The following is a 26,440-nucleotide window of genomic DNA, read 5'->3' as shown; positions in this document are numbered from 1 at the left end:
TATTTTAAGTTGTTTAAATGTAAAACCAATTTGAGAGAAGGGTAAAAATGATTTCACATCGAGTGTTTACATCAGATCCTACTAATTTATCATGGTTAAGTGATAAATTAAAGTAAAATTATATATTAATTAATTATAGTTTAGTGATAATTATATTTATAAATATATAACTAACAATATTTTCATGACGCAATGGTAGAGATTACTTATATGTAGCTGTGGGTTTTGTTCGATCTCATTAATTAACTAAATTGTTTATAAATTGTACCTTGCAATTTATACGTTTGGGCAGAAATTAAAATCTTAAATTGGAGAAGAATACCATGACAAAATTGTAAGTAGGGTAACTTTAATTTTATCAGACGACTAGGACTTTTACATGCAGAGCTGTAATACGTGTAGAATAATAGTGTGTGTTCTAAAAGAAGATTATTTCAATCTTTTTCCAGTTCTTCTACTTCAACCTAACAAATGAAGACATTTACTGTTGGTGGGAGAAAAGTCTATTGCTCATAAAATAATTTTTTAACGACACATGCATTTATCAACTGCTCCACATACCAGAGTCAAAATTAAAAATGTCAATGATTAGCGAGTAATATGGGGCGAATCCATGAATACGCTGACTATCCCCAATTTCCTGATATTTCCACCTTTAATTATTTTAATAATCATGTAACAATAACAAAACTTTGCTCGACCGAATCACGGTTTAAAGGAACTGCTTTTCTTGGTCAACCACGATTACTATATGGTTTCTCGAACTCCCTTAGACTAATATACGTATTGGATTAAACTAGAAACACTGAAAGTATTAACTTAACCGGCTGAAGGTAATCTAGTATGTAATCCTACCTAGCTAATTAGCCTGGCCCCCGCCTATTTGGAGATGTGGATTAGAGACCTAAGCTGGAAGTTTCGTTGAGTTTGAGACACTATAATTCAAAAAGGAATTTAGTTTGTAACGACCAAAATGTCAAAATCAACTATCCATGAAGTTCAGCCATGGATTCTTAGCTGATTGAAGCTAATCTGATGAGTTTGAGTAGGTCGGTGAAACATTGGAAGAAGGTGGAGAGAGAATATTCGAAAAGATTCTATTTCTTCAACTATATCACGTGTATCTGTACATGTATATGTATATGAATGAAAACTAAGACTAACTCTACTACTAACCATGGTTAACTAACTCTACTACTAACCATAGTAAACTTAAGTTACAATTAGTATAACTAACTAACTGTCATTATAACTAACTAAGTAATATTGCTTGGCTCAATACTTCCCCTCAAGCTGGAGGGTAGGAACAAATTTCTACTCGTAACTTGCTCAACAGATGATAGTGTGGTGCTTTCCCAAGGCCTTTGGTAAGTAAATCTGCAAGTTGATCCTTAGTATTGACATGATGAGTTTGGATGAGACCTTGTTGCAATTTCTCCCGTACAAAATGACAATCGATGTCAATATATTTGGTCCTCTCGCGGAATATTGGATTGGCAGCTATCTGTATGGCTGCTTTACTGTCGCAGAAGATGTCTATGGGCAATTTCACAGTGATGCCTAACTCCTTAAACAGACCCACAAGCCATGAAAATTCAGCTACTGTTGAAGTCATGCTTCTAAACTCTGCCTCTGCTGAACTTCTTGACACTGTGCTTTGTTTCTTGGATTTCCAAGAAATAAGTGATTCCTCGTACATCACAATGTACCATGTGACTGATTTTCTGGACTGTGGACAAGCTGCCCACTCGGAGTCCCAATAAGCAACCAAGGAATGAGAGGTTGCAGAAGACATCAGTAAACCCAAACCTGAGCATTCTTCACATATCGGATGACTCTTAGGGCTGCATTCATGTGTGACATCTTAGGTGTGTACATGAATTGGCTCAAGACCTGAAGCACATAAGCTATATCAGGTCTGGTCATAGTAAAGTAGAGCAACCTTCCTACAAGCCTTTGATAGGGTTCAACATCATCCAGAATAGTATCCTCATTATCCTTGGTCTGCGTAGCTTCATCAAATTCCACTGATGTAAGCTTCTGATTAACTTCCAAAGATGTTGACACAGGCTTTGCTCCCCCCAGCCCTGAATCAGATATCAAATCAAGGGCATATTTGCATTGATTCATGAGGATTCCAGCCTTACTTCTATCAAATTCTATGCTTATGAAGAATCTAAGTTCCCCTAAGTCTTTCATTTTGAACTTCTTCTGAAGGTTATCTCTAGCAGCTTGAATAAGTTGCTGATTATTACTTGTCACCAGAAGGTCATCTACTTAACAACAACTAAAGCATCACCTCTCCTTTGTATAAACAAGGAATAATCAAAGTGGCTTTGGATAAATCCCAAGTCTTGGAGAGCTTCTGTGAGCTTCAAGTTCCATTGTCGAGATGCTTATTTGAGCCCATAAAGTGACTTTCTCAATTTACACACCTTGGCTCTAGACTCCCCCTTGGTGCCAAAACCCTGAGGAAGATGCATGTATACTTCTTCAAAGAGACCCCCCTGCAAGAATGCATTGTGCACATCCATCTGATAGATGTGCCAATGTTTTGAAGCAGCTGCAGCTATAACTGATCTGACAGTCACCATTTTAGCTACAGGAGAAAAAGTCTCCTTGTAGTCTAGACCTTCCTTTTGGCTAAAGCCTTTCGCTACAAGCCTAGCCTTGAACCTTTTCACCTCCCCATTGATTTTGTATTTGACTTTGTATACCCACTTGCATCCTCTAGGAGTTTTACTTTTAGGCAGATCAACTATATCCCAAGTCTTGTTATCTTCCAAATCTTGAATTTCCTGCTGCATAGCATTGACCATCTTGCATCTTTGGCTGCCTCATAGTAATGCTTGGGCTCAACAATGATTGATTGTGCAGTCAGACATTTCACATATGAAGGGGATAACCCATCATAGCTTAGATAATTGGATATAGGATATGCACAAGAACTTGTCACATAATCCTACATCCATCTGGGAGGTCCAGTTATTCTTTGGGATTTTCTGACTGCAATTGGTAGAACAACCTCTACATGTGAAGGAGGCTCAACATCCTGTGGTGCAGGACTATCAAGTTGTGCTTCAAGTAAATGAGCATCATCAAGTGCAAAGTCTTTGGTAGGAGTAGGTGGATTCTCCTGAACTGCATCAGAAACATGTGAAACTAAATGCTCATCTGTTAACTCAAGGACTGAAAATAAGGGATTACGCATCATCTTCATTTGTTTAAAAGGAAACACCTGCTCCTTAAACACCACATCTCTACTGATTAGAAATTGCATGGATTGCAAGTCATACAGTTTATAGCCCTTCTTTGTTGGTGAGTATCCCATAAACATTGTTGGCAATGCTCTGGCAGAAAACTTGTCTTGTTTACTTACATTTACAGCATAACATAAGCACCCAAACACCCTAAGGTGATCTAATGATGGTGTAGTGTTAAAGAATACTTCATAGGGGGACTTTCCTTTCAAGGTTGTAGAAGGCAATCTATTTATTATGTGTACTGCTGTAAGAACACGCTCATCCCAAAATCTTAAAGGTGTTGCAGATTGAAATCTCAAAGCTCTAGTTGTTTCAAGGATGTATCTGTGTCTTCTTTCTACTATACCATTTCGCTGCGGAGTATAAACAGATGTAGTTTGATGTACAATTCCTAATGTCTCAACTAATTACTTCATATTTGAATTAGCAAATTCAGAACCATTATATGTTCTCAGGATCTTAACAGAACAATCAAACTGAGTACTGATCATAAAAAATAATTTTTTCATTAACCAACAAGTCTCGTCTTTAGCATTCATAAGGAAGAGCCAAGTAATTCTAGAGAAATCATCCACTACTATAAGAAAAAATCTCTAGCTATCATAAGTGGGTACTCTGAAAGGTCCCCAAACAACAGTATGCAAAAGACCAAATGGTGCCTTAGCTCTACTAGTACTAACTGAAAATGGTAATCGAGTCTGCCTAGCTAATGGACAAACATGACACATTGCACAATCCCAGCTCCTATTACTAGTGTGAAGATTTTTGAACTTATCAATCCTCTTAAGTGTCTCCATAGGGAGGTGATCAAGTCTCCGGTGCCATATCTCCAGTTTTATTGAATCTTGACTAACTGACATAGAAGTAGGCATGATCGTGGTATGTACAGTTGGTGTAGTAAGCTTCCTCATGCATATGCAATCTTTGAGTATATACAGTCCATTTGTGTCACTACCAATCCCCAACACCTTCCCAGTGTAGAGATCCTTAAATACACATATATCAGGAAAGAAGGCTACCAAACATTGCAGCTCTTTTGTCAATTTTGAAACTGGCACTAAGTTATACTTAAAGTTTGGAACATGAAGAACATCACTAATTTGTTGGTTCTTGAAAATACTAGTTGATCCACTATGTGTAATTGCAGCCACATCTCCATTTGACAAATGAACTGAGTTAGGTTTTAGGAATGAGGTAGGGTTACATAATGCTTCTAGCATTGAAACCATGTGGTTAGAGCACCACTATCTGCAATCCAAACATTTTGATCCATGTTAGACATTAAGGACATTATAATACCTAAATCCATTCCTGTTGCATTAGCTGCTACTTCAGTCCACTTGCCTTTAAGCAATTGTAGAATCTGCTAATATTGTTCTGGAGTGAATGTAGGAGCCATAGGAGTAGAACCAGTTGTTGTTGCTGGAATATCTTCAGCTGCAAAATTAGTTGTTGTCTGGGAATTGTACTTCTTTTTGAACTTGTTATCTTTTGGATATCCCACTACCGTGTAGCAAGTTTCTTTAGTATGGCCTTTCATGTGGCATACATCACACTGAAGACTGTAATTTTTCTTTGGCCTCTGCTGATTCCCAGACTTATTCGTCATCAACGTCGCCATCTCACCCCCATCAACAGTGGTAAAGGTGTTGAACATTGTCCTCTGACTCTCACGCTTTATTAACATAGAATAAGCTTTGTTCACAGATAGAACAGGAATCATCATCAAGAGCTGGCTGCGTGCTTGTTCATAAGACTCATTCAGTCTCATTAGGAATTTTAGAAGTTTTTGATGCTCCATGAATTGAACAAATTCACTAGAGTTAGCAGTATCATGACCAGGAATTGGAGCCAAACTATCAAATTCTGCACAAAGCACTCTTAATTTTGAGAAATAAGTCGAAATCGAACTGGTGCCCTGCCTAGCAGTAGCAATTTCTCTGTTGATCTGAAAAATCCTAGAGCAATCCACCTTATGAAATCGCTCCTTCAAATCGTCCCATACCTCATTATCATTTGACGAATATACCATCCCACTCAACAATTCCGGAGAAACATAGTTCATCAACCAAGACAATACAATCGCATTACAACGTTCCCAGAGATCTATGAGATTTGTACTGTAATTCTCCCTTTTGCATATGCCATCAATGGACCCTCGCTTATTTCGACCTAGGATTGGAATCCCCATTGCCCGGCTCCACACAGAGTAGTTTTCTGGTCCTCGTAATTGCAACAAAATCAACACAACTCCTGAATTATCATTTGAATTCAGGAAAAGCAGATGATTGCGACCTAATTTCTCTGGTTCAGTATTATCGACAGTCGCCATTGTTGATCTTTCAAATTAACTTGAAGAAGACTAAAATGGACGAAATTGAAAATGATTAGACCACACTAACGGCCGTGTGGCTGTGATACCATGTTAAAATCAGCTATCCATGAAGTTTAGCCATGGATTCTTAGCTGATTGAAGCTAATCTAATGAGTTTGAGTAGGTCAGTGAAACAGAGGAAGAAGATGGAGAGAGAATATTCCAAAAGATTCTATTTCTTCAACTATATTACGTGTACATGTACATGTATATGTATATGAATGCAAACAAAGACTAACTCTACTACTAACTATGGTTAACTAACTCTATTACTAACCATAGTAAACTTAAGTTACAATTAGTACAACTAACTAACTGTCATTATAACTAACTAAGTGATATTGCTTGGCTCAATACAAAATAAAAAAAGTTACTACTATTGTTCTTTTACAATATTGAGAGGACAAACTGAATGGACTAGATGGTAGGCTTCTTAATTTGTGGGTGGCTACAGTCATAAATGTTGCTCAACTAAAATAGTTGGCCTCATCATATTTTGTATGCTTGATACTTTCCAATGGCCCAAGGCATCAAACTTCTACTCAATATCCATTTCCAATCCTACCACAAAAGCTAGAATTGACATCTCAATATCTTGTACATTATCAATTTAATATAATCGCCAGTACAAGTATCTTACCTTTTTCTTTAACTTGCCAACATATGTTTAGTACTCGACTCAGTCGTAGTTGACTGTAATGTTTGAATAGTGAATATAGGGAAATAACCTAATGCATTTGTCATGTGACAGCTACGACTGTGGCAAAGCCACGGCAAATGGTTAAAATTTTTACTAAAAAGGGTAAAAACACAAAGAATTAAACGCGCAAAAGAAGCTATATGTATATATAATTAACTTAGCTATACAATATAATTTTTTTAGCAAAGAGATGTCAATATCTTTGGACTAAGGTGGCTCCACGACTTGACCCTATCAGACCCACCTAAAATTATTTTAACAAGTACTATAGAAGATAAATGCAACTTTTCACGAGCGAATCATGGATTAGTTTAGGACCTAGCGCCATAGTTGACGCCTTCCTACACTTTGACCAGAGCAATACCGCAGTACATAAGAGTTTGTATTAGTACTTCTATTATTTTAAATTAACAACTTTATCGTAATCGCAATGTCCTCACACTAAAGATGTATTTTAGGTAAGTAACAAACCACAACTAGTAGGTGAAGGAGATGTTTGGTATTGATGCACTTTGAGACCATAATTTCGTACTACCACTCCTCACAATTATGTAATTAGGGAAGAAAAGTAGAAAAATTAAAATTAACGAAAGATAAGAGGATTTTCACAAGATAGTGCATAAGAAAAGGAAACAAAACAAATCTAAAAATCCATATAACCTGCCTAAGCCTTATCGTTGGAGTTATAATCGGAGATATCATTATTTCTGGTACAAAAATTCCTATACGTTGAGACACTACAAAGTCGCAAATGACTGTAGTTTTAAACAACCCTATTTTATTCTTTAGAAAAAAGAAGAAATATTTTTTGACCCAAAAATGGGAGAATTTTGAAGAGGAAAAAACAAAAGCAGCCAGATTTTTAACTGGTAATTGAAAAATAGCCGTAATTTTAAAAGTAATCAAAAACTTTGGCCAATTTTTCATGTAAAGATAAAATCTGAATAAAAACACCCTTAAAAATCTGAAAAAATTCGAGCATAATATGCTGAAGTTCTAATTTTTTACATATGAGATTCCAGCACATTATGCTGGAATTTCAGAATGTGATGAAGTTTCAACATAATATGTTGAAAGTTTATGTGCAGGAGCTTCATAATCCAGCATATTATGCTAGAATTTTTCATGTGTTGGAGTTCCAACATAATATGCTGAAAGTTTATATGCAGAAGCTCCATAATCCAGTATATTATGCTAGAACTTTGCATGTTTTGGCAAAATAGTAACTATTTTACAATAACTTTACAAACTCTAGCTATTTCAATTACCAGTCCAAGCACTGACTAGCTCGTGCTATTTTCCCAATTTTGAATGGATTAGGTGGCCGTGGGCTTATTAAAGCTAAACGAGTTAATTTACTAGGCCCTTTACTAGAGAATAATTCAGATTCTAGTGTTTTGGACTTTAGTAGTCTGGCTTCACACCTCACATAGACTCAAGTATACATCTAATTGGGCTTTCAATACATTGGGCCAGTAGGCCTAAAATAATTATGTCGCTTGTCAAATATATAAAAAATAGAGAAATTTTCATAAAGCACTATCTTTTAGTAGTAATTAGCTATCTATAAATATCATTTGCTATATTTTGGATTGTAGATACATTTTCTGTTATTATAAGATGTATTTGAGATACTATATTCATGAATACAGTAGCATTTCTAGGCGTGAAACAGGGGATTACAACTAGACAGATTTTTGTATTCGAGTGTATTCGACTGTATTCATGGCATGAAACATGAGATTACAGCTGGACAGATTATTATATTCGAGTGTATTCACGGCGTAAAATAGGGGATTACATTGTTTTTAAACGGAAAGTGAATCAATTAACATAATCAACTCCTAATATAACTCAACAAACTCAATTACAACACACAAATTTTGTATTTCCAGTTATAAAAAAGATTCTCAACCGAAAAATACCCCAAAAATATAGTAATCTTCAGAGAAATTTCAGTTAAATAAGGTGTTAACCTTTGCTATATGAGGTAAAAATTCCTAAAAGAGAAATTTTCATAAAGCACTATCTTTTAGTAGTAATTAGCTATCTATAGATATCATTTGCTATATTACGGATTGTAAATACATTTTCTGTTGTTATAAGATGTATTTTATGTATTTAAACAGTAGCATTTCTAGGCGTGAAATATGGGATTACAGCTAGACAGATTTTTGTATTCGAGTGTATTCTACTGTATTCATGGCGTGAAATATGGGATTACAACTGGACATATTATTGTATTCAACTGTATTCACAGTGTGAAACAGGGGATTATACTGTTTTTAAACGGAAAGTGAATCAATTAACATATAACTCAACAAACTCAATTACAACACATAAATTTTGTATTTCCAGTTATAAAAAAGATTCTCAACCGAAAAATACCCAAAAAAATAGCAATCTTCAGAGAAATTATATAATACATTTGAATATATTAATTAAAAAAATATATATAAAATACATTCATGCTATCTAGCGAGACAGTGAATACAATAAAATATATAAAATACATACATTGAGATACAATGAAATACATGGAATACAACGAGATACATTGAATTACAATGAAAAAAATAGACAATGAATACAATGAAATACATGAAAATATAGCGTAATACATTGAAAATACATTAAAAGATATTAACAGAAAATCAAGTTGCTCAGCCCCAAATTGAATTTCTGGACATGCTCGATAACCTTCCCAGCTTTATCATCAACAAATTGAATCCTCGTATATTGCGGCAGCTTTCCTTAAAGATCAAGTTCAACCTTAACCCTAGTCGTGCTAGGTCTAGACCTTTCTTGCATGGCCTTATCAATAGCAATGGACTTACCTGCTGCTGAGGCAATAGACAATAGTGATTTCTTTGCGAACAACATAGGCGGCAGATTCGGAAACGAGATCCAAACAAAGACTCTTGAGATTCAACCTTAACCTTTTGATGTTAACTTGATGGAGAGGGTTGCGCATCCATGGCAGCCTATACTACAACATGTCGCCCTAGAGAGAGAGAGAGAGGAGAGAGTAGAGAGAGCGTGGGGGTTTTTTGACTAATGGTAGGTGATGTGGGTAAGAGGAATTTTGAGATTGAGCATCGTGTTTTCAAGAGAATGGGAGAAGAGAATGACATGTATCAAAGTAGAGAGCGAAAGAAAATAGTGTAACTGAATAGCGTATTTAGTGGCTTAGGGGTAGGAGGTAACCAAAATTAGATATTTAACTATAAACAATAAAAGGTATCTATAGAATATAATTTTTTAAAATGGTATTTATTTAAAATAAATAAGATGTTAACCTTTGCTATGGGAGGTAAAAATTCCTAAAAATTATACACTAATAATGTATAATATATCTATATTATTATAAAAACATGAATACAATGTTGGTTTACAAAAATAACCTTATATGTAATATTAAGCATAATAATTCACAATACAAGGACATAACAAGAATTCTAGATATTAACCTTGTTTATTATTATAAAAGCACAAATAATTTATGTTAAATATTGAACGACTAAAATATTCCTAAAATATTGATCGACTTTTATGCCCTTTAATATTTGTATAATGTAAGGATCTAACTGTAATTAAATTACTCCATGGTGAAATTCTTTTTCGATTTAAACTACACATACATCGACCCTATAAAGTTGATCCTACTTGAATTAGAAAAGCATATTCATAATTTTCTTTTAAAAACTAAAGTGTCTTGCGTAATTTACTCCAACATATGATGTAGATTGATTTTTAACTTATTAGCAAATTTTAAATGATTTATCGGTTCATAAAGCTGATAAGTTAAATTATAAGACTTATTAATGGTACTTATTTTTTCCTATATTTTTCCAATGGAGAACGTATATATTTTACAACTATTTACTTCAATTTCTATATCTATTTCATTATAAAAGTACTGTTAGAAACCTAAATGTTGATGGAATAAAATATATTCTCAGAAAATTGATCACCTTTTTGCCCTTCAAAACATATATTTGTACCAAAAAATAAATCCATGTTGCTTGATAAAATTATCGTATTTGGGACTATCTAATATATTGGATGTCGAAGTCAATTAATAATAGAGGTTATAATTTCTAATGAACGGATTCTTCTCTCATTTGAACAAGAACTAGAGTCCGATTTCGATCAGTTTTGAAGTTTCAAGTGTATATTAATTACACATAGATAAGAACACTTTAAACCACATGTTCCTTAATCTATATATAAAATATTTCATTAGCATGCTGCATAATGCATATTTCAAATATTTTTTGGAGCATGTTAAAATTCTTTTTTTCTAAAAAATTAACTTTTTAATGTTAGGCCTAGATATGCAAATTGGTTTGTTTATTCAATCATGTGTTTAATTATTTGATTGTTTGATCACCAATTGAACATTATCTACGAATCTAGGATTGAACTCGAAGATGAGAATTCTAGATTGCATATAAGATTGAGTATAGCAAGATCTTGAACTTGAACTACGGGAAACGGATTCGCGATTAGGATAGGATTATACCTTGTCGCCTTGCTTGATTACTATACCTAATCGCCTTGCTTGATTGCGATACATGAATTATTAAAGCATTATTGTTATTCCTAATTCCATAGAAATATTGGAGTTAGGTAGCTTGAATAGACGAGTAATACTTCAGTCGACTGCTACGAGTAACATTAACAATGTCAATCAATAAACCAGATAAATTAATTAGACAATTCGAGTATAACGCTCAATGGGATTGTTAGCTCACCCACAACTCTGGAATATTTTCTCTCATTAATTCATCTCTAAGCTTGCCGACTTGTTTCCTTTAGTTTCCGAGTTTACTGCTCTAGATTAGCTTTAGTTGAATAGTCTTACTTTAGAAAATCACTTAAATAAATTAATTGTTTTAGGTTGACAGTTAATCATAAGTTTTCTCGAGAACGATATTTTATTTATCACTTTATTACTTATTGATCACGTATATTTGTGTGTACATTTGGCCGCAACAGACACGCATTAAAATTCACTGTTTCCCAAAGCAGAAACACTCCAATAAGTGTCTTCAATGTTTTGTTTTCGAACCTCTCATTTGTTCGTTTTAGCATTATGTTTTCCAATGCAGTTTTTAATTTCGAGCTTTTGAAATATTAAGATGAACAAGGTAATCAAAAGAAGAGATCGATATTCGATATATATCAGTCAAGTCTGCCATTGATCACAAGTCCCTCAATCAGTAGATTATGATGATCATCCGGGATATCATGCTGGGATTCTGCTGCCTCTTCTCTGTATATATCACTGTTTACCTATAAGGATTACATAAGATAAGCAGAAAACAATCGAGTCATTTCATCATATTAGCGAATCCAAAAATGCGTTTATTAATACATTAAATTTTCAAGGGGCGAGTTCAACTTAGAAGGAAATGATTTCTCATCACAAATTATAATTTTTATTGAAGAAAATAATTTTATAAAGATCTCATATTTTAGTTATCGATTTCATGTGTTATTTTTTTTTCAATATCTCATGGGGCGAGTTAATTTCTGGAACTTGCCTCGGGGTGGGGCACTACCAAAACGCCTTGAGACTCATGTGTGGGGCTTAGTTCTGTGAGGCTTATGCCCCCAAGCACCCAATTGTGCACCCTAAACACGTCTAACGTTATCAAAATTCTTTAACAAACGAATGATTAAAGTTCTTTTTATCTATAGGAATATAAAAATTGTGAATAACTCACGTAACGAACCATAGTAATTAGTATTGCATATTTACTAATTGAGAACATTGTGAGGTTTAATATTGAATATTTCTTCTAAAAATAGATAACTAAAATTTATATCTTCACTTGATAGATCTTCATTTCTTAGTTTTATGTCTCTCAAATTATCATACATTTCTATTTTACTATTTAAAAATAATTTTATATTTACTTATGAAGGAGTAATATTTTAAATTGCAGCACTGATAAAATTTATTGAGTATTTACCTTTAAAGAGGTAAAATATGCAGTTTGATAATATTTTTAAGAAATTATAATTTTTAATTGTTTGAAGTTAATAGGTTGTAGTTAATTTATATTTCATAGTAACTATAGCAATATTGTATTATTTATACTTGTAAAACATGTTAAATATTTTATTTTATATGAATTTCCTTAATTTTTTTTAGTTTTCTTAAACTTTTAGTGTATTTTTTATATTTTTATTGTGTTATAATGCTATATTATTAATTCATATAATTTAAAAAATTTAAAATCCGTGGGCCTTATGCCAATGTATTGATGCTTTTGCCTCGCTCCTTATTAAGTAAAACGCTATGCTTCATGCCCTCACCTTTTAAAATTCTTTAACAAATGAATGATTAAAGTTCTTTTTATCTATAGGAATATATGGGAATAACTCAAATAACGAACCATAGTATTCCATATTTACTAATTGAGAATATCGTGAGAGTGAATATTGAATATTTCTTCTTAAATAGATAACCAAAATTTATAGCTTTATTTGATAGATCTCCATGTCTTAGTTCTATGTCTCTCAAATTATCATACTTTTCTTATTTTACTATTTAAAAATAATTTTATATTAACTCATGAAGGATTAATATTTTAAATTTCATCATTGATAAAATTTATTGAGTATTTACTTTTAAAGATGTAAAATATGCAGTTTGATAATATTTTTTAAAAAATTATAATTTTTAATTGTTTGAAGTTAAGAGGTTGTAGTTAATTGATATTTCATAGTAACTATAACAATATTGTATTATTTATACTTGTAAAACATGTTAAATATTTTATTTTATATGAGTTTCCTTAATTCTTTTTAGTTTTCTTAAACTTTTAATGTATCTTTTATATTTTTATTGTGTTATAATGCTATATTATTAATTCATATATTTTAAAAAATTAAAAATCCATGGGTCTCACGCCCATGTATTGAGGTTTTTACCTCGCCCCTTATTAAGTAAAACGCCCCTCTTCACGCCCTCACCTTTTAAACATTGATCTTGTGTGTGTTAAATATATACACGAGATAACAGTTGTAATAAATCATAAAATTTAACTCCTATTTTCTTTAATCTCACACATTCATATCATCTATCATTTTGGGCTAAAAGAGCGATCCAGAAGTGTGATTATGGGTGGCAAAATGGTTGGACGAAAATAATTAACCACCAATATTATCCACTAAAAATGGATTCGATAATGAACTATTTAAAAACGGGTCAAATACGGATAAGAACTATATTATCCATTTAAAAAATGAATAACTAATGAGTTTAACTTTTACATTTGTAAAACCTAAAATTGGGGGTTCCTCAAGTTTGGAGGATTAGAAATTTTCCAAAAAATGATCATATTCATGAAGCCATAGATAATATGGTTACCCGTATATCCGCCGGTTAACTCATTTTTATCCGTATTAAATATGAGTCGGGTTAAATAATTTATCCGTTTTCATTACTCATTTTCGATCCGCCTTTGTTGCCACCCCTAAGTGTGATAGTTATTGGTTGTTTAAGCGACTCGAGATTGTAAGAACTTTAAACTGTATAAAAAGTTCAACTAAGTAAAATGTACCCATGTATTTACTAATATTGGAGCAAAAGCTTTCCAACCTAAGAGAGCTCTATATGAGTGCACCATTCTACCTACAGTCTAGAAGGTAGGCAGAGTTGGATCTAAAAATGTTAGAATATGAGTGCACTACTAAAGAAAGAAAGGAGAAAAAAAAAGTGTTACTAATTGAAAACCAATTTACTATTTTTTTTGGTAAACAACTCAATATCCAATCAAGTGCATCATTCAGCCTATTTGGTGTTGGGAATAAACCCCTTACCAAAATAATATTCACGGTAATAAAGCGGAATAATAATGTAGCACCGAGATACGGTAATTAACAAGAATAAAAGAGTAACAATGACACCAAGATTTTTACGTGGAAAACCCTTCTGAATAAGGGAAAAAAACCACGACCCCGAGAGGAGCAACTGATATCACTATAGTAAGGAATTTTACACTTTGTAGATCGGAGGTAAATACTCCAAAGACCACTACAACACTCAAAAGAAATAACCTTCTTTTGATATTCCCACCTCACTACAATATCGCTCACTCTCTATTTTCCTCACAGACTATTTTCTTATACCTTGTCTGTGAAACCTCACTCTTTCTTTCTCTCTTTGTTGGTGTGAAGAAATGAGAGTTGAAGCTCTCCTTTTATAGCCAAAGCTTCACCCTCTAAAGCCTACAATATTTGACAATTTACACACATTTTTCACAATTCAACAAAGTTGGCTACCAAACCAAAGAAATTCAACAAGGTTGGCTACCAACCAAACCAAGTCAACAAGGTTGGCTACCAAACCAAAGAAAACTCTTATTAGGCACATGCCTAATACTTCTTCAATGAGATGGACATCATCAATCTCCCCCTCCAGTCTCATTCATCCAGAGGAGGTAGCACTGTCTTCTAGTTTGAATGCATGCCGACAAGTTCTTTGCATAGCTCGAACTTGTTCCTTGGTACCACCTTGGTCAGCATATCTGCGGGATTCTCATTTGTAGAAATCTTCAAGACTTTTAGAGATTCATCATCTACCATTTCTCGAATCCAATGATATCTCACATCAATGTGTTTGGTCCTTGCATGGTACATAGAGTTCTTGCTAAGGTCTATTGCACTTTGACTGTCACAATAGACGACATACTCCTTCTGATGCAATCCAAGCTCTTGAAGGAATCGCTTGAGCCATATCATCTCCTTGCCAGTTTCTGTAGCAGCAATGTACTCTGCTTCAGTTGTTGAAAGTGCAACGCACTTTTGCAACTTAGACTGCCATGATATAGCTCCCCCTGAAAATGTAAACAAATATCCAGTACTGGATTTTCTGTTGTCAATGTCACCTGCCATATCAGCATCTGTATAGCCCTTCAAGATTGGATCAGATCCTCCAAAGCACAAACAATCTCCCGTGGTACCTCTCAGGTACCTGAGTATCCACTTGACTGCTTCCCAATGTTCCTTTCCAGGATTTTCAAGAAACCTGCTGACAACACCAACTGCGTGAGCAATATCAGGTCTAGTACATACCATTGCATACATCAAGCTTCCGACTGCTGAAGAATAAGGAACTTTAGCCATGTTCCCTTTCTCTTCCACTGTTGTAGGACACATCTTTTTACTCAACTTTAGATGACCAGCAAGAGGTGTGCTGACTGGCTTAGCATTCTTCATGTTGAAGCGTTCTAGTACACGTTCAATGTACTTCTCCTGAGATAGCCACAACTTTCTACTTGTTCTCTCTCGAACTATCTTCATCCCTAGAATTTGTTGTGCTGGGCCCAAGTCCTTCATATCAAATGACTTGGACAGATCTCCTTTCAACTTTGCTATCAACCCCTTGTCTTTTCCTACAATTAGCATGTCATCCACATACAACAACAATATAATAAAGTTATTCTCAGAAAATCTTTTGAAGTATACACATGGATCAGAATAGGTCTTTAGGTATGTTTGACTTTTCATGAATGAATCAAACTTCATGTACCACTGCCTTGGTGCCTGCTTCAATCCATAAAGACTCTTATTCAATTTGCACACCATGTGTTTCTTTCCAGCTACTTCAAATCCTTCTGGTTGCTCCATATAAATCTCCTCTTCCAAATCTCCATGAAGAAATGCAGTTTTCACATCCAACTGCTCCACTTCAAGATCTAGGCTAGCTGCTAAGCTCAAAATTGTTCGAATAGAAGTCATTTTAACAACGGGGGAGAAAATTTCGTCAAAATCAATACCTTTCTTCTGTTCGAAGCCTTTAACCACCAATCGAGCTTTGTATCTGACCAGCTTGCCATCTCCATCTTTCTTGAGTTTAAAGACCCATTTGCATTTGAGTGGTCTTTTACCCTTTGGAAGTTCAACCAGCTTGTATGTGCCATTTTTCTGGAGAGATTCCATCTCTTCTTGCATAGCTTTCATCCACTGGTTCTTTTCTGGATGGGACAACACCTCCTTAAGACTTTCTGGCTCCCCCTCATCACTGATGAGGACATACTCTGTGGAAGGGTACCTGCGTGACTCTACCCTTGGCCTCTCTGATCTCCTCAGAGGTTGATGTTGTTCTTCTCCCTGAGTGGGGTGCTCCACTTCCTCGACACCTTCATCAAGTTGCTCCCCCTGCTCAATAACCTCACCAGGTTGCTCCCCCTGCTCGGCAACCTCGTCGGTCGTACTTTCTGCACTTGTGGGATTGTTAGAAGTAGAAGGAATAGTAACAAAGTTAGGAATTATACCATTCTTCGCCTTTTCTGACATATCAGCAGCAGTTCTAACTTCACTTTCTCGGAAGACTACATCTCTACTTCTGATGACCTTCTTCTTTACAGGATCCCACAGTCTGTACCCGAACTCTTCATCTCCATATCCGATAAATATGCAGGGAATAGATTTATCATCCAGCTTTGTTCTCTGCTCTTTTGGTACATGTGCAAAAGCTCTGCAACCGAACACCTTCAGATGCGAGTAGGACACCTCCTTGTTGGTCCAGACTCTCTCTGGGATTTCAAACGCCAACGGAACTGATGGACTCCTATTGATCAGGTAACAGGCTGTCTGAACTGCTTCACCCCAGAATGACTTAGGCAGTTTAGCCATTCTGAGCATGCTTCTCACCTTCTCCACAATGGTGCGGTTCATCCTCTCGGCTACGCCATTGTGCTGTGGGGTTCCAGGAACTGTCTTTTCATGTCTGATCCCATGACTTGAACAATACTCTTCAAATTCCCTTGAAGTGTACTCACCTCCATTGTCACTTCGGAGACGCTTTAGCTTTCGACCCGTCTCCCTTTCTACTAGAGCATGAAACTTCTGGAAAACTTGAAACACCTGATCTTTGGTTTTCAAAATATAAACCCATAATTTTCGTGAAGCATCATCAATAAAAGTAACAAAATATTTGTTACCGCCCATTGATTCAATTTCCATTGGGCCGCAAACATCAGAATATACTAAATCAAGTATATTCAATTTTCTTTCAGACGATGTCTGAAATGAGACTCTATGCTGCTTACCAAATAAACAGTAGTCACAAGGTTTTACAGTTGTACCTTTGGCATAAGAAATGAGTGATTTCTTGGCAAGAATCTGCAATCCCTTCTCGCTCATATGACCCATTCTTTTGTGCCACAAATCTACAGAAATCTCATCTTGTGCCGCGTTCAATTCACCTTGGCATATTTCTGCATTTGTCCTGTACAACGTGCCACGAGCAACTCCCTTTGCAATCACCAATGATCCCTTAGTGAGTCTCCACTTTTGATTTGCAAAATAACTCTCGTATCCATCTCGGTCTAAAGCAATTCCCGAGATCAAGTTCATCCGCAAATCAGGTACATGCCGCACATCCTTTAGAACCAATGTGCATCCGACATTTGTCTTGATACAAATGTCACCAATCCCCGCAATCTTTGAGTAACTTGTGTTACCCATTTTCACTGTGCCGAAATCACCTGCTACATATCTGCAAAAAAGATCTCTTACCGGTGTGGCATGGTGAGATGCCGCTGTGTCAACCACCCATTCCGACTCTGGACCTGACAGGTGCATGCATTCCTCTTCCTCATTTATAAAGAGGACAACATTATCATTATTTTGCACCATGGCGGCTGTGTTGTCGTCATTCTTCTGGCCACTGGTTTCACCTTTGCCCTTCCTTGGATTTGGGCAATCTCTTTTGAAGTGACCTGGTTGATTACAGTTGTAGCAATTTCTGACTCTTGATTTGGATCGGTTCTTTGACTTCCCACGAGCTCCGGATCTACCATAGTTGTTCGAACTCCTTTGATAACTCCTGCCTCTACCTTCTGTGATGAGAGCCTGTCCTTGATTTTCAGGCTTCTTTCTCATCTTCTCATTGAGTAGAAGAGCCGATGTGACATCTTTCAACTCAATAGTAGTCTTACCGTGCAGGATGGTTGTTGCCAAATTATCGTACGAAGATGGCAACGAGTTCAATAGCAAGATGGCTTTATCTTCTTCCTCGATTTTCACTCCGAGGTTGGCAAGCTGTGTGATTAGTCCGTTAAACACATTTAAATGTGACAAAAAATTCGTACCTTCACTCATGTGTAGGGCGTATAACTGCTTCTTCAGGTACAATTTATTTGTCAGCGTTTTGGACATGTATAGGCTTTCCAACCTTGTCCAAATTCCACGTGCAGTGTCTTCATCAATGATGTTATTTACCACATCATCTGATAAGTGCAACCTGATTGCACTAGCAGCTCTTTCATCCAAGTCAGCCCAATCCTCAGCTTTCATGGTATCAGGCTTTTTGGAATCAACATCTAGAACCTTGTGTAATCCTTGTTGGATGAGCAGATCTCTCATCCTTCTTTGCCATGTTGAGAAACCGTTATCTCCATTGAATTTTGCTACCTCGTACTTTACTCCGGACATTTTTATTTTTCACCAAGTATAGTACTACCGACAGTGAATAGTATTTCAGTGAACGAGCAGAACCTGTGCTCTGATACCAGTTGTTGGGAATAAACCCCTTACCAAAATAATATTCACGGTAATAAAGCGGAATAATAATGTAGCACCGAGATACGGTAATTAACAAGAATAAAAGAGTAACAATGACACCAAGATTTTTACGTGGAAAACCCTTCTGAATAAGGGAAAAAAACCACGACCCCGAGAGGAGCAACTGATATCACTATAGTAAGGAATTTTACACTTTGTAGGTCGGAGGTAAATACTCCAAAGACCACTACAACACTCAAAAGAAATAACCCTCTTTTGATATTCCCACCTCACTACAATATCGCTCACTCTCTATTTTCCTCACAGACTATTTTCTTATACCTTGTCTGTGAAACCTCACTCTTTCTTTCTCTCTTTGTTGGTGTGAAGAAATGAGAGTTGAAGCTCTCCTTTTATAGCCAAAGCTTCACCCTCTAAAGCCTACAATATTTGACAATTTACACACATTTTTCACAATTCAACAAAGTTGGCTACCAAACCAAAGAAATTCAACAAGGTTGGCTACCAACCAAACCAAGTCAACAAGGTTGGCTACCAAACCAAAGAAAACTCTTATTAGGCACATGCCTAATACTTCTTCAATGAGATGGACATCATCATTTGGAACATGCGGCCATATATTATTAGAGAAATTCTAGAAAATACATACATTAAGTACCTAATTTGGCGAAGCGACCATAATTTCACATACCCATAATCTAGGCTACAAATACGCCCCTGAAGGTTACGATTATAAAAATAATAAAATAAAAAAAAAGAGAGAAATTCCAGAACCATATTTATTCGCATTGGATGCTAATATATCAAATCAAGCAAGTCAATCTTAACAATTAAAAGTAAAGTAAAACTACATGTCATTTATGTATGTAAAATATCTAACCTGCATGTATTAGTTTGATGTAATGTGGCAAAAAAGAAATACTGTAGTACTAAGTTTGAAACAAAACGAAAAGGTGGAAGGACACACTGGACTTACAGTTCTACAGCGTACTTCACTGTTCAGTAGTCTCTAGTCATTCCCACCATTTTGTACTTCCATATATTGCCCCATATGAGTCTGTTGTCACTATCTGAAAGTGAGAGTATCTAACCATCGGATCAACCAGCAGGTCCTGCACACTAAAGGACAGAAACTTCCCCTCTCCCACCGGGCAAACCGGGTCCTCCACCGGGTACGGGTCATGGGCATTTCTCCACTTCCTCATGTGACTGAGTATATATATGCACAAATACTAAAAAGCAAATTGATTTATAGAATAAAAACCAAAGATCTTCGCAGCTCATACAAGTAACAATCCTCTCTGCTCAGCTTCAACTTACAGTCAACAGAAACCCCGTCTTTCGTGGGCGTCTTTTTAGGCATGTTATCACGTCATTATTATCACAGCAATTGTCAGTCCATTCTCCAGATCTTCTTCATCTGCTACTATTTGCTTTGGTATCTAAAGTACTAGTACTACTTCAGTGCCCTTCCCTTTTAGCTCATGGTGCGCGCATTACATGCATGAAACACTAAGCTTCCTTCAATATATATTCAGCTTCTTCATTCAAGCAGGCAGCAGCATGTATACGATTAGAAGCTTAAATTAAAATAAGAAAGAAAAAGAAGAGTAATTAAAAATCATAAATAGTATAGTAGAAAAAATTACCTCAAACCCTAGGCATAGCCACACAAAACAAGTTTTCTTGGAAGATTTAATTCCACAACCAACCATGAGAAATAATGAAACTTGATATCCATACACATTGATGATTAGAAAGACCGAAGAACGGCCATTAGCGACGACACATATGAACAGACATATCAGAAATTAATGCTTAATGTAATCGATAAAAACGAAACAACTCATTCAACAAGCTAGAATACAATATAATATAGAGATTCTCAAAAAGATTAGTTAACTACATTTAACACGCATGGCGCATAACCTTTTCTGTATCCTTTCTAAACTTCTAATCAACATCAGAAAATTAAACTTCATCTCATACCAAGCCGTTGATTAGTCAACTAGCGATGATCACTACATCAAAATGAAACAGGCTGAACCACAGTTGCATTTGATTTACACATAAAACACTACACTAGATATAGCTAGTACCACCTATTTTCGGCGTTAAAAACTAGCTAGCTACTCTTCTTCCCAATTCCCAGCTTGAGATCAAGCTCCACAGCAGGTGTACTGCTGGAGCTGAAAAGATGGGCAGCTGAAGTTACCACTGAGCATTTCCTGTTATTATTAGGTGTATTTCGTTTAGCACAAGGTATATTTTTCTTGTTCTTTTTCTCTTCAGCAGAGGTATTCGAAGAGGATGAAGTTGATGTTGGTGATGAATGCAAAGGCAAAGGCACAACTGGAGGAATTTGGAAGTTGGTTCGCGCCTTTGACCCTCTCAGCCATCTAGCAGCCGCGTCATATGCACGCGCAGCCTCCTCCGGCGTGTCGAAAGTTCCAAGCCAGTGACGGCACCGCCCTATACGGTCACGTATCTCCGCTGACCACCTCCCCCACGGCCTCTTCCTCACTCCTCTGTAGCTCCTCTCCACTGGAACATTTCTCTTTTCTTCTTTCCCCTCGCCGCCTCTGTATTTGTCAGGTGCATGGCACGTGCGCTTCAGAATCGAAACTGCAATAGTACTCTCAGAATTTTGATCAACACTTCTCTTGTTTTTATTATTACAGCTGCCAAAAAGAACATGTTCTCCAACTACAGCTGCAATTCCTTCAAGAACAGGGGATTTCTGATCATGTTCTGGAGTTGGAAATTCAGAAAAAGAGTGAAGTGGGTCAAGATAATTAGTGGAGTCAATGCAGAGATGATCAATTGGTTCATTTGGGTAAAGGGATTGTTGTTTAGAGAGGAAAAAAGGGTCAGTTTTTGGAAGCTTTTGAGAATGGGTATACATTGTCTTTGTGCTAAAGATAGAACAAAGACAAAGTGATCTTCCTTGAATTGTGATAAAGTTCAACAATTTATAAACTCAACGGAAATTGGTTTTTTATTTGGAAATAGTAATTTATTAGAGGGGTCTAGGATTTTATAGACATGGTTGTCAAATTCGATAAGACCACAATCCGTCGTGTTTATTAAATATCACTGTTTTAACTCTGTCCTTACTTGCTAGGGAGGGATATACTCTTGTTTAAGGACAAAATTACCCATAGAAGCCCTAAGGTGACTAGCAATATTGGTTAACTGGATAAATTTTTTTATACTCTCCAGACACATTTCTAAAATTACACTGGATTTTTTTTGTTATTGTATTAAATATATAACTTAAAATAAGTCTTAGATTTTTATAATTTTATTATTTAAAATTTTCTAAATGAAAAAATTTGTATTTTTTGACAGTTTAAAAAGGAAAAACTGTTAAACATAAAATGAGAAAGGAAGTTAGGTAAGTCTCATGCAGGGAGATAAATGTCTTTGTGTGGAAAGTGACTGATACGAAATACTGTAATCAGATACTGAGAATACAAAACTGGGTGGGAGTTAATTTATGGAATTAATGATCTCAAGAAAATAAGGGAAGCGTTATTAAGAGCCGTAGGATTACTTTTGCCCCCTCGCCCCCGGGTTAACTTAATGCGTCACAGTGGCGTCAATAGAAAAGATTGTTTGACTGCATGGCCATGATTGCTCCCTTTAACCAAAGGAAGATTTGGGTGTATCACAGGTGCGTTTGTCTAACCGTGCGGTGGCTGTAAATGAACCATCATATAGAAAGATGAAATCTGAAGAAGAGAATAACATAAACCAAGTGTTTGGTTAATCAGGTGTAAGAAGAACTTAAGAAGATTTGATGATCATCAGTAAGTTACGTGCATGGGCAAATAATGTGATCACATCGATCAATCAAATATAAGCAGGAGTGGGTACTACATTATAAAAGTTCTGGGAGGGGAAAATTATTTTGGGCGTGTTCAAATAACAGTGTAATCTTTTGGAGTGCAGTAAAAGGGACCTTTATTAACTTGATCGATGGCTATACATCTAGTCTCTTCTGCATGCTGCAGTACTGTGCTGATGCGCTTGCTGCAGAGCAAGTCTTTCATTTATCATCTTGGCGATTTTTGTTGAATATTTGAGAAACTTTTTATTTTGTGTGTCTCACGCAATTAGGGTTGTGCATTTGGATCGGATATCTATAATCCACACACCGATTCAATCTATTCGGATTTCTGATATTCGGATCAGATATGTGTTAGGTAATTTTTCAAAAGTTCGGATTGAATTCGAATTGGTAAAATTTTAATCCATTCCGACCCGAAATTCGAATTATATGGATATGTATAAATATTAGACTTACATTTTAGGATTAAGTCTTCTCATTCAATTTCATCCGCCTCTCTTTAGACTCTTTTTTTTTTTTTTTTTTTAGTTTATATCGAAGTCTTTCTCTCTCTAATCTCTCTTCAGACTGCTCTGTCCGCTTCCTTAAGTCTTACTTTTGTGTCTCTCATTCTAAGTCTCTCCTTCCTATCGACGGACAACGACGTCTTTCCTTTATTAGACATTTGTTTGGAATTTAGTTTATTTTATTTGCAATGAAACTTTTGTTTGGTCTATTGCTATGAAAGACATTTATTGCCTTTCAATTTAATAGAATGGTGAATAACAATAACCTTAAAAAGTGCATTAGCCGATTATATTGTTATTAGCCTTAATAAGGCATACAATCTAATTTGAAAATCCGAAATATTTATCCGATCCAAATTATAAAATTCGATCCGATCCAATTTAATTCGGATGACATTTTATAAATTTAATCCGAATTTACTATCTGAAATATGCTAAATCTGATCCGATATTACTGATGCATAACCCTACACATACACAACGGAGAATTTGCATCTATATCCGCTTTTTAGGTCACGTTTTCACTTGTACTCGTTTTGCAAAAACAATTGCAAGTGTACCCACTTTTTCGCGTAACTTCAGCATAAGGGCCTAAAGTAGCAAAAGCAATCATGCAAACTTCAACATTCTGGTAGACGGGCCTGAAGTAGCAAAAATTGCTGAACCAAGTGTGCTGAAAATTTTGTTTGTAATTGCTGAAGCATTCTAGTGCTGAAGTTTTGTTCTCTATTTGCTGAAGTTTTTATTTGTAATTGCTGAACTTAAGCATTCTAGTAGCTAAAGATTTGTGATGCTGAAGTTATTTAGTTCATTTGTAAAAACTTCAACATTAAATAAGCTGAAGTTTTTTTGTCCTGGATTCATTAGTTTTGTCATTAAGCTTTTTCAAAAATTTCAGCAAAAGATGCTGAAGTTATTTAGTTTATTTGTAAAAACTTCAGCACTAAATAAACTGAAGTGTTTTTTTGTCCTGGATTCATTAGTTTTGTCATAAAACTTTTTCAAAAACTTCAGCAGAAGATGCTGAAGTTATTTAGTTCATTTGTAAAAACTTCACTACTAAATAAGCTGAAGTTTTTTTTATCCTAGATTCATTAGTTTTGTCTTAATCTAACTATTATAAAATAATCATATTGCCAACAATATCTAAATTATAAAAGTTGGAAACAACAAATGTGAAAAGAACAGAATTATCATGAAAAGAATCACTAAATGTGACCTTAAACTTCCCGTACGTGAAAATATTCACAAATTATTGTCTACTAACTTACGTAATTATTTATAATTTATTTTTAAATAATCTGATAAACATACTTATGGCAATCATCCCATGAACTGAAGTTTCAATGAGCACCAATAACAGAAGAAGAAGAAGAAGAAGAAGAAGAAGAAGAAGAAGAAGAAGAAGAAGAAGAAGAAAAAGAAGAAAACGAAGGAGGAGAAGGAGGAAGAGAAAGGGGGCTAAAGTTGTTTAAAAAGTGGGTACAGGTGAAAACTTTTAAAAAAAAATGGGTATAGGTTAAATGGGAGCGACCAAATAAGGCGCATTGTGCAATTTTTACTTACACAATTGACATTAGTAATGAGAAGCTTTATTTTGTCTCGCAATAAAGTGGACCTAAGGTTTTGTGGATTCAAATATGTAAGAATTGGTCCCATTTTGTTGTGAGATAAAATAAAGGGATTTTTACCTATCTATACCATATATCAAAACTTATTACCCTCAATGTTTAAGGTTTGTGTTTATTACATTTAAGCATACCAAATTACCATTTCTATACCATAATTCAAATTAGGGATATAATTAAGGGTTCATTTTTATTAGGCATAATTATAGGACTGTATCTTCCCACTTTCTCTTTCCTTTCATCTCAACTGTTCACAACACACACAAAACTCACGATGCTCCTATGCTTCCTCTCGTTGATCATCCCCAACTGCCCACCACCGTCGAAGAATATCATATTTTCAGATTCACAAGAAAATTTTAAATTCTTTGATCGAACCACTTGAATTCCCACTAGAAATAATAATGGCAGAGAGTTCGAAATTCTTTGACCTCTTTTTTTTTTTTGGGCAGTGGTTGAAGGTTACTGGTTAACACTGTCGATTGAAACTCGAAGAAGAAGAAGAAAAAGAAGAAGAAGAAGAAGAAGAAGAAGAAGAAGAAGAAGAAGAAGAAGAAGAAGAAGAAGAAGAAGAAGAAGAAGAAGAAGACATATTTTCAGAATTTGTAGATATTTTGTAGTCAAATTGTAGTCAAATTAGAAAAATTGTAGATAAATTGTAGACTGTTTTTTGCAGAAGATTTTGTAGAAGCTTTAGTCGTTTTGGATTTGTGAAAACAGAAAATAATGCATCTACAATCAGAATACAAATAATCTACAATTTATCTACAAGATATCTACAAAATAGATACATTGAATTTTAATATCCAAATTCTCATTTCAATTGTAGCATAATTGGCATTTTCGACATAATTGTAGAAGATTTGTAGAAGTTTTAGTCTTCCCAATCTACAATTCATCTACAATTTATCTACAATTTATCTACAATATATCTACAATTCTACAATTTAACTACAATTTATCTACAATTCTTCTTCTTCTTCTTCTTCTTCTTCTTCTTCTTCTTCTTCTTCTTCTTCTTCTTCGAGTTTCAATCTAAAATTCAGTCAAAACCAAGTCTAATCTTCACCAAAACCCCTCAAAATTGAGATATAAACTCCTAAACATATTCCGAATTATTTACAACAACACCCAATCCAAACAAATAATGATTTTTGAAAACCCAAATTTGAATTCAAAGCTTTCAAGCTTTTTAATGGCTATCAATGGTGGAAAATATATGGAAGAACAGATGAAGATGAAGATGAAGAACAGAAATCTCCTTTCCGTTTGATTGCTAGAGCTTCAGTAGCTTGCGTTTTTTGAGAATTGTAGTTGAGTGAGAGAAGAGAGATCTCTTTCCGTTGAGGAAGGAGAGAATTACACAGCAATTCGAATTTAATGTTGACAGAATCACACGCAGATCTGGTGCCTTCATTTTAGCGCATTTTTTATGGCAAAATCTATCTATTTTTGGATTGGTATATAATTTGTAGTAAAAGTGTGGAATACACGGGTAAATAACAAATTATGAACATTGAGGGTAATAAGACTTGATATATGGTATAGATAGGTAAAAATCCCTAAAATA

The 26,440-nt window shown here is 35.1% G+C and overlaps 2 protein-coding genes across 2 annotated transcripts; both read right to left on the bottom strand.

Annotated features, from left to right (window-relative positions):
• Positions 1 to 4,629: 4,629 nt before the first annotated feature.
• LOC104213381 (uncharacterized) lies at positions 4,630 to 5,595 on the bottom strand. The gene has a single exon (XM_009762879.1). It carries the CDS (start codon positions 5,593 to 5,595, stop codon positions 4,630 to 4,632), a length of 966 nt encoding a protein of 321 aa, XP_009761181.1.
• Positions 5,596 to 20,973: 15,378 nt separating this feature from the next.
• LOC104244337 (ethylene-responsive transcription factor ERF084) lies at positions 20,974 to 21,788 on the bottom strand. The gene has a single exon (XM_009799749.2). The coding sequence runs from the start codon at positions 21,786 to 21,788 to the stop codon at positions 21,009 to 21,011; it is 780 nt and encodes a 259-aa protein (XP_009798051.1). The 3' UTR covers positions 20,974 to 21,008.
• Positions 21,789 to 26,440: the final 4,652 nt, after the last annotated feature.

This window comes from Nicotiana sylvestris, chromosome 3 (assembly GCF_000393655.2).
Source record: "Nicotiana sylvestris chromosome 3, ASM39365v2, whole genome shotgun sequence".
In the NCBI taxonomy this organism is placed as follows: domain Eukaryota; kingdom Viridiplantae; phylum Streptophyta; class Magnoliopsida; order Solanales; family Solanaceae; genus Nicotiana; species Nicotiana sylvestris.
The sequence above is the reverse complement of the archived record's forward strand: the minus strand, read 5'-3'. Positions and strand labels throughout refer to the sequence as shown.

What these genes read in the sequence shown, in the direction of transcription:
- LOC104213381 (XM_009762879.1), bottom strand. Translation starts at nt 5,595, where the DNA reads ATGGCGACTGTCGATAATACTGAACCAGAGAAATTAGGTCGCAATCAT.
- LOC104244337 (XM_009799749.2), bottom strand. Translation starts at nt 21,788, where the DNA reads ATGTATACCCATTCTCAAAAGCTTCCAAAAACTGACCCTTTTTTCCTC.